General features: G+C 39.8%; 1 protein-coding gene across 32 annotated transcripts in view; it reads right to left on the minus strand.

Annotated features, from left to right (window-relative positions):
* LOC109630696 (neurexin-1a) overlaps nucleotides 1-13,296 on the minus strand; it is a 245,071-nt gene that overhangs the window by 37,884 nt on the left and 193,891 nt on the right. For 20 of the 32 annotated variants that reach the window (XM_069538551.1, XM_069538526.1, XM_069538536.1 and 17 more), the window contains 2 exons: nucleotides 7,164-7,335; nucleotides 671-760 (listed from right to left, as the gene is read on the minus strand). In XM_069538551.1, coding sequence (XP_069394652.1) covers nucleotides 671-760; nucleotides 7,164-7,335 — 262 coding nt within the window. The remainder of the gene's footprint in view (nucleotides 1-670; nucleotides 761-7,163; nucleotides 7,336-13,296) is intronic. The other 12 variants (XM_069538545.1, XM_069538552.1, XM_069538543.1 and 9 more) reach the window with 1 other exon arrangement.

Raw genomic sequence — 13,296 nt, forward strand, 5'->3', positions numbered from 1 at the left:
TTCAACTCAAAATCTGAAACAAACAAATGAAACATAGAAATGATAGGGCTCATTTCACATTTTAAGTGATAAATATGAATTAGTTATTGAACTATAAAAAACAAAGCATGCACTCAGTTTGTTTTATATTACAGTTCCTGGATCTAATGCCCTATACATATTTACAATGTCTGTTAAAGGGACTCAGAATTCTGATGCCAATTCATATTGCACACTATTTATCATTGCTCGCAGTTTAATCAGAATACATCAAATAGGACTAAGAACTTTACTGTACAGTAAATGTACTGTTTCAAAAGTGTTTCAAATAACACTTATGACTAATGAATGACTAAACTATAACTTTTAAATTTATCATTTAGAAGTTTACAGCAAAATGCTACCGCAATTTATAGACATTTTAATAATGATATTACTTCAAGAAGTGGATTTAGATTCATATAGTTACAGTCCCTTTAACCTTAAGTTGACAATAAACACGTATTAAAACAGCTGACAACTAGAAAATAAATACATTATTATGAAAACAAATTAAATTTAACTCTTCAAATCATTTTGTTTTTAAAGGTTTTACTGAACATTTATTTTTTAAGTTTATGATTTACAAAATAGTGCTACACCTTGGTTATGATCAAATTATTTTATTTGAAGTTTTAATCAGTGATTTTACCTTTGTCGAGTAGCCATTCGTCAACTACTCGACCAAGTCGGTATGGGATTCGCTGTCTAGCAATCGCCAGGCGTTCGTTATCATTGTTGCCTTTAAAGTTTAAAGAGACATTTCATTGGTTACAATCTGTAAGGTCAAAGGTTAAATGTTCATACTTAATGCTGGAGCTATACAACTGCACAACTGTTTTTATATTTAAAAAGTTTTGTAGATTTAAAAAAACAATATTTACCGTAAAAACATTATTTGAACAAACTTCATTCATTTTATTTTATTTTAGCCAACAAAATTAGGCCTATATTAATCGAAAATAACTCAATTAACACGCAAATATTTCATCTAGGTTAATAGGACTATGTTATAAACCAACCCAAATCACAACTTTAAACATTTCCATTACAGAAGCTTTACCCAAATATCCCCATCCCATTTATCTTTACCCCCTACATCTTTTTAACTGGCTTTTAAACTAGTTATATACAAAAGAACACCATTTAAATTTATTATTGAATCAACCTTTTATGGTTTAAAGGATAAAACAATTTAACTTTACATATTACAAATGCCCACCCCATTTATAAACAGCCTAATTGACCAGAAATATTAAGCTGATTGCAATGCAACAGTTAACACAGTATATACATCCAGAGCATCTATTCAGAAGACAAAATCTGAGGAAGTACAATCACAGTGAACTCTTGATTAATGAGGCTTTGACAAAAGCTACAAGTTGTAAAGAAGGAAAAGTTTGAGCGATGCACACTGACGCAGCTTCTCAACAGTAGTTAGTGAATAAACCAAATAAGTGTCGAGAGAAAGAGCAGCTACAGAAAAAAGCTCCATTCCGAGACTGTCGGGGCACTTTGGCATTAATGAGGGCAAACTCTGCATCACCCCTTTTGTCAAGGCCAATAACCTCTCCAGAACGGAAGACTTTCAGCAAAGTGCCACTGTCTCTGAGTGGTTTTCCCCGTGGCATTGTCTGACGAGATTGAATTCAGTCTGCTCCATTCTTCCGGCAGATTGACAATGTTTGTCCCATCAACTATATTAATTCAGTTCTGGCAGATAAAAGATCAGGTAGCTAACAACGATTTGGAGGAAGTGGCGAGGAATCGCTTCCAAGAGGAAAGGATCACGCAGACATGAAAGAAAGGAGGTAACCTTGTAACAGAAGCACAGTTGGGCTGATGAAAGGTCTTGGAGGTAAGAAGACATAAAAATATATTTTTTTAATGGCATCAGCTTGAATTACTGTAGAAGATCAGATACGCAGGGAGGAGGGGTTTTTAAAGCTTGTCTGTGCCGCTCATGGAAATTGACTGCAGTTGATTGTGCCCGGTTGGAGCACAAAGGCTTGTGAAGGAGATTTAGTGGAACACTTCTTCCTCCGCACAGAGATACATTCTGCATTACAACAAAGACACACAGGGACACAACGTATATTATGTGACGTTAATCTCCAAATGTTAGGGAGACACAAAAAGAACGTCTCGTCATCCGGAGTGATACCTTCCCTGCGATTGATAAAGACTTTTTCACATTTTTGTGGTTTCGTACCATTCATCAAGTCATTTTATAAATTCTAAACCTGCATATGGTCATTATTTTCAACATACAATGGTCAGAAGTTTTCAGATTTCATGTCAAACTCACCCAAACTTAGACTTCTACTCATTAATGATGTAAAGGACAAAGCTTTTATGGCTCACAAATATATAATTAGTAAGTAAGTAAGGTTGAAGACTGTAGTTTTTCAACAAAAGTAGCTCAAACATGAGCTGGGGACCTCCTTTCAGCTGCATGTGAATATAGATTTGGTGCTCAGGGGAGTATTTCAGGTAGTATGGTGTAAGATTGGTATAAATTAACTAAATGTTCATCACAATGACAGAACAAGTGTCTCATTTCTGTGTTTTTAATTGTGTTAAGACAAGAATGAGCTCTAAGGCAGAGAGGAATAAACTACAACAATTAATTAATCTTTAAAGACTTAAATTCAGTGGATGGACATTATAAGTGGAAATTATGGAGATGTATATTTAATTTATGCTACAAGTTAGAAAGCCAAACTACTCCCAGGTATGTGGATTGAAAACACAGCAGCCTCCAGGTGCTTTAGGCTTATGGAACGTCTGCACACCGCCTGGTGTTAAACACACACTGTATTCCCCCTGTGCAGAGCTCTGCACCACCTGATTCACTTTATCTCTGTGCACAGTGGAAGTATTACTCACAACAACAACATCAACACAAGAACAAACAGACACACCTTTGTGCGTCTTTCTATTCTGAATGTGTTAAATCAATGAATAATCCATTGATTGCTGGTGTCATGGAGCAGTTGTGGGCTCAGTTAATTCCCCTCACCTCCATTTGTCAGTCATGGGGTGTTAGTTGTGTCACCGCTCCATGTTTCCTGCTACTGCGACACCTCATCAGAGGAGAGGTCAGCGTCAAACTGGGCTCTGGAGAACATTTAGCCTGCAGCTGTTGGGAGGACAGCGAGGACACCCGAGCTTCCACTGAAGAAGAGCAACTGTCATTACAATGGTAATGGCTTTCTTGATATATTCATCGTTAATCAGGGGAAATTACCTAATTAATGTAGCCTCAATTATACACACTCACAACATATATATGTATGTGTGTGCGTGCCTTCTCCTACTTTCTTGACAGTTATAATAAACAGTAAACACGGTGTGGATGTCTGGATGCTGTCAAACATTTGTAACAGTAACGACACTTATCTTCACACACTACTGTGTGCTACTGTACTTTTTTGCAAGAACATGCTCCATTTTCAAAGACAGTTGTGCTTGATCTGTCTGGCTCTGCACCCCGTGGCACTCTCACTCCATGCTTTTACTGAGGTTAATTAAGTGTGGACATAATCAAGGTCTGATCATGTATTGATCCCCACAGTGGGACAACGGAGTGTTAAACAATGCTACTCCCTGGGCTTCGATGCAGCGGCAGCAGAGCCGCATTCATCCTGCCTGCGAGCGGAGCCTGCGCCTGCTGCCGAGTGGTGATTTGGTTTGGTGTCGGGACCGCCTGGCTTATCTCCTCTGCCAGACAGCAGCGATTCAGCGGAGCCGCCCAGTCGACCCGCTTTGCCCTCACTCACTTGTTTTCTTTTTTGTTAATAAAGTGGTCAGATAAGGTGGGAGCTTTATCTCATTACAAGCCCCAGGACACTCCCACATTAAATGAACAAATATGCAAATGCTTCCTCTGTTCACAGAGCCGGGGGAATTAAAAATAGGAACCTACACAAATCTCGCTATTATTTTTTATTATTTTGCTCCTTTTTTCTCACTGTAGCAGTCATTGCACCTTTTCAAAGCATGCTCAGTAATGACTGCTTGCACAATAGGCTGAAAAGGCTCATGGATAACCCGGGGGGGGGGCATAAGAGGAGGTAGCATGGAGCATCGATGGATGAAGCCAAACCTCCTCCTCTTGTGTCCCACATCTCAGACACCACACAGCGAGGTGGAGAAAAACAGGACGGAGGGTGAGATTGACAGAAGGGGCAGGGTCGGACAGATAGAGGTAAAAAGGACAGAGTGGGAGGGAATGGGGAGCGGAGGGGAGTGGAGTGAGAGACGGCGAGCTCTGTAAGTGCATCACGCTCTGATAACAGTAAAAGAATAAGGCCAGGGACCTCTACATTATCTTTGTTAGCTGTGTGTGTTCATCGGGTGTTCCGATAGGATACTGCACTGTACCCTGCGGGCCTGGCAGCACCATTGTGATGGTATTACTTCCATGGCCAAGGCTCTGGAGAAGGGGGCTTGCTTTTTTTTTTTTTGATGCTGCCCAGTCTTTTGTGTGTGCTGCAGAATGAAAGCAGGACAAGAATAAAAGAGGGAGAGCTCAACTACAACATTCAGAGACCTAGTTATGTGCGTGTGTGTTTTATATTTTAGATTCTAATAATTGTGCTAAAGACTTTTAATGGCCCATAAGTATGTAGTACGAGACTTTTTAATGAGATTACCAGGACAGCAATATAGGCCCTGGTGAAGCAATTATTTCTTTGCTTTGAGAATGATTGCACCCTCCCATATAATCTCCTCCTCTCTGTCTTTCTCACTCTCCAGCCATCATTTTTATCTTTGCTGTCTACTCCTATTATAATCACTGTTGATCTGTGAGTGGCCTAAAAGTGGCTGAGGGCTGCTATTATGAGTGCGTTAGAGGCATACATGGATACTAATCAAACTACAGGCGAGCTGAGAGAATAATGGCTTTGTGTGCTGGGGGGGGGGGCAAGGGGAGGAACTGCGCGGTGATTGTGATAAGATGTAATTAGTCTGCAATGAGCCTAATAAGGTAGCTGGATTGGCATTGTCACTGATGCATGATTAGTGGGGATGAGATTGGTCACTTTCCCCCCTGCGGCATTTATAACTCAGCATTTCTCATGAGAGGAAATTGTTTTATATTATTATAGTTTCTTAAGATTTAAAAACAACAAAAAAATCGTTGATATGTTGCAGATTTATCTTTGCCTCTTACAATATGTTAACACCAAACATTAGATAAACAGTTCTCCGTCCATTGCTGTGCATTAAATCATCCACTGAACGATTAAAAATCTGTTTTCGCAGACTTTATCCTGTTTATGAGCAGCACATCTGTGTGTATCATATGTTTTGGGACTGAGGGTGTGTGTCGTTTGAAGACTGAGATGTTCGCATCCCGGCATTTAACCCTGCTGTGCATTCTACCATGTCCGCGACATGTCAAAAGCCATTAGCTTCCCCATCCCACCTGAGGCAAGCGGCGAGGATTGAGTCCCAGTCATAAAACCCTCTTTCATTTGGATGAATGCACTGGTCATAGCTAAAAAGGTCACCAAACATTATGCAAAAAGGGGAGAGACAGGTTGAATTTGTCCTGTTTGTCCCATTGCCCACTCATCTTATGCAAGTTGGAATATAAACAGCTTTCAATCTTGTAAATGCAGTAATTCTGTTTTTTATGTTTTGAACATCCACATTCAAACTCCTTTAATCCTTTGAAGCTTTTGTCAAAGCCTTCAAGCAGTTAGGAAAGTTAACAATTTCAGAAAACACAAGCAGTGGCATTTAAATTCTTTGTGCGAGCCGTCGTACGACTAACATCTTGACATTCTGCAGAAACGTATCAGTGTTGCTGAGTTGTTTTCCCATTTCCAACAGTGGATTACTTTATATTTTCTCTCGCAAATATCAGGACACAGAGCTTGTATTCACCCGCATAATGAATCAACACTTCTTCACACAAAGTTGATTTCATGGATTATTTATGAAAAACCAAGAAGGTGCCAATACAACATATGAGATGTATGATTTTCTCTTGCTTGTTGTCTGTCCTCTGTGTAAGGTGACAAGTATCACGTATCATATCCAATCGCATCAAAAGGCATCATTAGGCATCATAAGGTATCGCAATGTATCGTATAGTAAGTTATCGGAAAGTATTGTATCAAATCATATTGTGAGTTATCGTATCGTAAGGTATCAAGAGGTATCATATCGTATTGTTAGGTATTGTAAGGTATCCAATGGCATCCTGAGGTATTGTTTTATTGAAAGGTATTGTATTGAGTGATGAGGTATTGTAAGGTATCACATTGAAGGTATCGTTAATCATCGTACTGCACAAAAGAATTCCACTCATATAGTGTAGGAGCTATTTATATATATATATATATATATATATTCATTTACTAAATATTCATTACACAGAGCTGTAATTGTTGAATTAATATTCAACTGACTTGTAAACAATGTTTATGTTTATGAAAAGTGCAACACAAGCTGAATTTTTAGCGGCGACACTAATGGCAACAAACTTTAATTAGCCTCATTTTGGTCTGTAAGTAGCTGTGGTGTGTGTTAGTAATTAATATAAAAGTGAAAAAATCAAATATCATAGCTTATTCACTTGGTATCCTAGATAAGCGGCAGATTAATTCAGGTAATTCTTTAGCTTGCATGTTATTGCAAGTTTGTCTACTCTGTTGCCTCAGTTCAATCAATCTCTTGTATTGGCAGATAAATAAATACTGAACTGGCACACAATTACTTGCCACAATAAAAGTGTTAATTTGTCTGTAAATAGCGTATTGATTTGACTTACTGTAGGAGGATTACCTATGTATATAGGGAGTATAACACATATGTACACAGGGTGGGTGGCTGCTCCTTAAGACACCTTATATTTAAACAGGTTTCTTGAGTGTACCTGGGCTGTTTAAGAGTATTGATAAATGAATGTGATAAACATTGGAGATGAGAAAACAACTCAGCAACACCGGTGTTGTTCTTTAACAGCTGCTGGAAACAGAAACATAAAAAGCAATTAAAGCACATGCCAAGTCAACGTAAAACATCCTGACAGAGATAAGGCTGAAACAGTTGGCTTGATAATCTCTGGGTCATTTTATCGCTTTTTAAACCAGTGGCAGGTGTAATTAAAGGCAGAGTGGCTGACTCACCTGTGGGGTAGCGCTCAATGACTGGCAGGTCATCCACCTGCAGAGTGGCATTACCCCCACTCCTCGTAAACTTCACTATATGGTACTTTCCGTCATTTACAAACTTTGATGTCTCCTCAATGTTAATGTCGTCTGTTCCGACATTAAATACAACGGCAATATTTCCTTTTTCCTGCAAAAAAGAAGAACACAGAGGAGAAAAGGGATTTAGTGGTGATAAAACATTACCGTCCTAAAATTTGAATTAATAACAGTGAGGTGGGTGAAACATTCATCCTCCTTCTCAACCATTTACCACTTTTTGTACAGTCCCTAAATGCATCCACACTTTTCATAAAATAACGTTGACTTGTTAAAAACCTGAGTTTTAAAAGGTCAAGAGAAAACTTTTTTATTCATTATTTTTCAATTTACACCAGGGACTAATTACAAGATATCTGCCTTGATGATAAAGATAAATACAAATATTTGAACTACACAAACTTTGTTCATGAACTCAGTCTGCAGACAGTTACTCTGCATTAGCTGGACTGCACTTTTTAAAGTGGACCACAAACTTAATGAAAGAAACCATATGGCCACTGCTTTTTGTCCTGGAGCCCATTTTAAACATAAAATGCTGGACCCATTAGAAGGGAGGGTCCAGAGGGAAAGTCATTTCAATCGGTACTTGTTTTTCTATGAGTAAAACAGTTACATGTTTTATGCATTTTAAGTCAGAATCATCATTAAACTGTCCTTTATACAGTGGTGAAGAAGAAAATAGTGAATTTGAACATTAAGTCATCATTGTAACGTCTTTTCTTTATGCTGCTGTGTTCCTATGGTGTTTACATCTGTCATGCCCTATATGAACACATATACTGTACAAACATACATCATGTTCTGCCTGAGGAACGTTTTTTAACACCATGTTTATACAATACAATGTATAAAGTTATTTCCAATGTACAAGTGATTGCCTTGGACTGGCAGAGAGTTTGTAGAGACATGTGCTCTTGAACGTGTCATTGCTCCTGGAGATTCTTTTAAAAATTCTCTAAAAAAAACATTACAACCGCAACAGGCATCCTGTGTCCTTTACTGTGTCCATAACATCCATACAATTAATTATATGGTTCGTGGCCTTGAGCTTCAGTGCTGTGTGTCATTCATCCCTCACACACATACACACACACACACACTCCCAATCCTCCATGCCTCCCATTCAGCAAACCTACGTCATCTCTTAAAAAACCTCCCCTCAGGTAGCTTTAAAGCTCAGCGAGAGGAGGACCATAGAATCAGTTTGTGTGAGGCTGAATTATGAATATGCAGCACAAACCGCCGTCATTACATGAAAACTTAAAGAAAACGTTTTAATGGAAGTTTGAACCCATTTAGCCTGAGTCCCTCTCAGATCAACATGTGATGGATATCTACTCTAATAAGCTTCATTTTTTTCCCCACTACATAATCAAAGTCCCTGAATCCTACCGCTTAATCCGACTGAGATGAGTGCGTACGTTGGTGCAGTCACTCTCTCGCTCTTTCTGCTTATGAGCTGCAGTGAAAGGAGCATCTGGTTGGAGGCTCAACCTACTGTGGCAGCGCAGCACTCTGCATGTTATTATCCAGTCAGCACAGCCAATAGTACACTGCATCTCCATCTCTCTCTCTCTTTCTCTCTCAAACTCTCCCATACGCACAAACTGACACACACACTTGCGCACGCTCGTACAGTACACGCAGAGCCCGCTCCCCTCAAAGTGTGGAATGAGCCGAGCTCGAGAGCCAGAAGCTAAAGTGCAATTAAAACCATTTGTAATGTGTCACACCACGTTACCAAAAGTAGGACAACTGTATGCTTTGTAATGTAATTTCAACAGATTATATAAACTGATGCATTAAAGCTACAGTACTAACACAATTTACAGAGCGCTCGAGGGCGTAAACACTGAATAACCCAAGCTGAGAGGAGATGGATACAGCTCGTGTCAGGGTCTCCGATGTGAATGGGCGAGAGGATGATCTGCAGAAGCTTGTGTCGTAGTAGAACCTTGTGCTCATTGTGCATCTGACCTCTTGAAACTCTTTAGTGTGAAGCCGCTGAGGGCTGAACAGTCAAAAGCAACACAACCCTTTTTGTGCTTTAATATAAAGTCAGATTTTACATGATATATATATATGAGGAACTGCCTTTCAAGGACTACCACACACTGAGCACATTCACTGAGAACTTTTTTAGTGCCATTGCTCTTGGAGGAGAAAAAAAAAGAGAGACGTGGAAGAAAAAAGGTTTAGTGGAGGGACCAACCCAATTAAAATCCTGCTTTTAATAGCCTCCTTCAATTGACTTTTAATGTTCCCCGTGGTCTCGTTAATAAATTTACTGCATTTAGTCACAAACTGCCAACTTGAATTTCCATAGGATAAAAAAAGCCCTGTTCTTTAACGAGATGAAGAGGTAGATGAAAGAGTCAGATGTGAGATAAGAGCTAAATCTTAAGGCGGTGAAAACACAAAGTTAAGTTTTCGACGAGCCCGTGTTTCTGCCTTGTCAACAAGATTAACTGGCATTTGCTTGAATCACCGATATCATTTTTTTTTCTCAATAATAATCCAATACATCTCATCACTTCCTGGGATTCAATCTACTTAGACAAGTTGTTAGTTAGAGCACTGAGAGGAGACTAATCCTGGCCCTCTAATAGGGTGCAAGCTTACATGTATGTCAGGGACTGATTGATAGCTGCTTATACAAACCCAGGCCATCACACCCTGTACAATTTTGGGGCTGCTCACTTGCTAAGTGCTGTTCCCCACAAGGCTGCCCCCCTGGGAGAACACACACATGCACGCACGCACACGCACACACACACACACCGTACCCGAAGAACTCAGCCCTGCCTGACACTCGGCACGCTGCCTTGATTAATTGCTCATCAAGCTGCAATAGAGTTTAATTAACTGATGAAGTTGATCCACCATTCTCCTCTAATCTGCTCTTTTTTATGTTCCTCATCCTTGCAGCTGGAGGGTGGAGTAGCTGTAGCAATACTCAGGGTGTCAGTCTCTTTAAAACTCCCCATCTGCACTCATTATACATCCATAGATGTACTTGTTATACTGGCTGTACAGCTGCAAAACTGCCTCAGCAGACCAAGAGTTGTTTTTTTGCCCCTGAAATTACTAGCAGCAGCACCACTGCTGCAAGAGTAGCATTATTTTTTCTTCCAATCATGTCCCCAGTCTGAACAAATACAGATGTGTTTAATGCTTCGAGTCAGTCAGCAGAACCCCCTGCAGCTTTACTGTAACTTAAATCACAGCGTCCCCATAAATAATGAATCAATTAATAAATAAATCACACTTTTGTCTGTGTGTTTTTGTGAAAAGAATATCGCGTGTTGTTTATAATCAGCTCGAGGGTCAAACAAAGCGAGCGCAAAACACAGCGGCAACGAGTCGAGATGATCCATGTGTTTGTGATGGTTTACTGGAGCGAGATTATTCCTCCAGCCCACGTAGATGCGACGCAAAGAGGAGAGGAAGTGAGAAGTGGTGTTCGAGATGGTGTCGGGCCTCCTCCTCAATCCCTGCAAAAAAAAATGAACACCGTGGTGTAGGCTGTCCTAATGTTTTGCTTGTTTATGAGTCATTCATGTTGACAACCATTGTGCACCCGTCACATTTCATATCTCAGCAGCCGGACGCCATGGGAACTGCAACACATCTCCCTTCAGTGCACATGTCTGCGAGGGGTCTGCTGGCAGGTGGGAGAGCACCTCTGTCCGTGTGTCGCGTGTGCCGCTCTGTGTGTGTGCAGGCGAGCGTGCTGAGGAGATATTACGCTCTGACTACAGAAGCTAAGCGTCTTAATGTAGCTCGGGCAAAGCAGACGGTACTGTTCACCTTATCTTTTAATTACCTCTGACAGTCTTCTCCCGTTTTAAGCAAAGTCGGGTTAATGAAATTACAGATGTAATGGAATAATTACAGAAGAGAATTTTTTTAACGGTCTGTATCATGTGCATTATGCAGCAATTCATCCATACACCTGCGAATACAGCCAAACAAACATGCAGAAGTGTGTCCTGTATATGTCATCTCTCAGATACCATTTTGAGCATTTTGTTAATTCATAACAAACAAGAAAGCTGTGAAAGCATGACAATGGTTTTGCAGAAAATGAAATTTCAGCCTCATAGAAGCACCATGTATGATACATTAACTTCCTAATATCTGAAACAATTTGATGATGTTATAGACTGTGACAAACTTACAGTATATTAACTCCCCGGGTTTGAAACCAAGGGAGCCTGCACATCCAATTTCTTTACATACTTTTGATGCAAAGATGAAAAAAAAAGGAAGTGGATCCAGGGGGAGAGCCAGGGGTGCAATGGCCGCAGCTGAATTCTGATTGGCCCCTAAGGTGCCCCCGTCCAGTCATTCCTCTTTTTTTTTTACTCACTTACTAATAATACCAAAAATTAATATGATCATTTGTTAAGATGTTTTTATTCTCTACGCTTTTTTGAAGAACACAATGGGCCTGAACAAGGAACAATTTTTTAAATATATTCAGTGGCTTTGCTCAAAGCTGTAGAGCTAAAAGTGAACAAGGAATGAATTGATCATGCACCTTACTGAATGAGAGATGTACATGGATGTAGGACATATAATTGGCCCCTCTGTATAAAATTGTACCTCATACCGCCCCTGATATAGAACAGTTCTAGATCCCCGACTGATTCATCCCTCTACTATAGAGGGACTACTTTAACTACTTATCACATACAATACAAATCACACATGTACAGTACATGCAGCACAACATGGCGCTTACACACACTGTGCTATTTTCTGTGCCAGACTTGTAAAATACAACACGCAGCAGCTTTTGTGAAAATGTAACACATGCATCAATATTCTTTCTGTATCTGTTCCAATATTCACATATTTACACTTCAGCATAAGGTTCATTATCACTGCCTGACATGTACGCACCATCATGTTGATGTAAGTGACAAATACTGTCAAACCTTGGCACATGCATTACAATCCTCTGTCAGCAACTACAGGTGTCGGCGTATTTCGCTCTTCATAGGCTGTCGAGCAACAAGACCCGGATATCAGCTGAGCACACGTTAGAATGGATTTAGAAGCATGTTCAGCCTCATGTATGATTGTAAACATTTTCATTTTAAATCTTAAGGAATCATCTGTAAGTGACTGAAATACTTGTAGAGCTAACTGTTTAAGATCTTCCATATTGGATCAAATGTATTTTCTATCCTCTTTACATTTAGTTATCATTGCATTACTGTTCTTTTTTGTTTTTTCGTCTGAAAGATTACTTACAAGGATTTATGTATTATTTTACATTTTCAACAAAAACAAGAAAAGTCAGAGCACCATCTAACTTGTATGATCTTTCAAACCACTACATAGTAGCTATTTAGCTGTACTTTGATACTATATAAGTGGTGGTGGTAAGAAATCATTTCTTACTCGCTGTCTTTACTTTTTGTCAAAACACCCCTCAAGAAAACAGTTCAAAGACTGTGTTGGATCCTAAGCTGCATGTTAGTCAACTTTTACAACATGTTCTGAGTCATGGAACACGTTTGACACGCTTTCCCTCCCCCCTCCACTCTGCCGTCGCCTTGGAGCACGTCTAAAGTGGTGAGGTATGAGCGCGTTCGCTGGGAGCTCGGCTTACTTCAAAATCGAGTCTGTGGGCTAAAATGCCTAATTATCTGTGAAGCTGGCTTGGGATTGTTTCCATTGCTGGGAGACTCTATCTATCAAGTAGGAGAGCTTCATGAAATACCTGAAGTTAACAAATCATCCAGCCAGGCGCAGCAGCTGTCGCAAGGAAGGCGCTGCTACAACGAGGGATATATTACAAAAAGATGAATTCAATTTATAATGCAAAACGTACCTGCAGCAAGCGGTAAAACAATAAAAATCCAGTTTTCTTCTCACAAAAAAACTAAATACGGAATTTCAGAAGTTTACATTCAGCTGTAAGCGATAGGAACCAGACAGTGGCTCTTTTCACAAGCCACTGCTTCTTATTTCTTTCCTAAGATGACATTTGCTGTCTGTCCGTACTCTTTTCTTGCTCCTACTTTGGCCGGACCGT

This window comes from Paralichthys olivaceus, chromosome 14, assembly GCF_024713975.1.
Source record: "Paralichthys olivaceus isolate ysfri-2021 chromosome 14, ASM2471397v2, whole genome shotgun sequence".
Lineage (NCBI taxonomy): Eukaryota > Metazoa > Chordata > Actinopteri > Pleuronectiformes > Paralichthyidae > Paralichthys > Paralichthys olivaceus.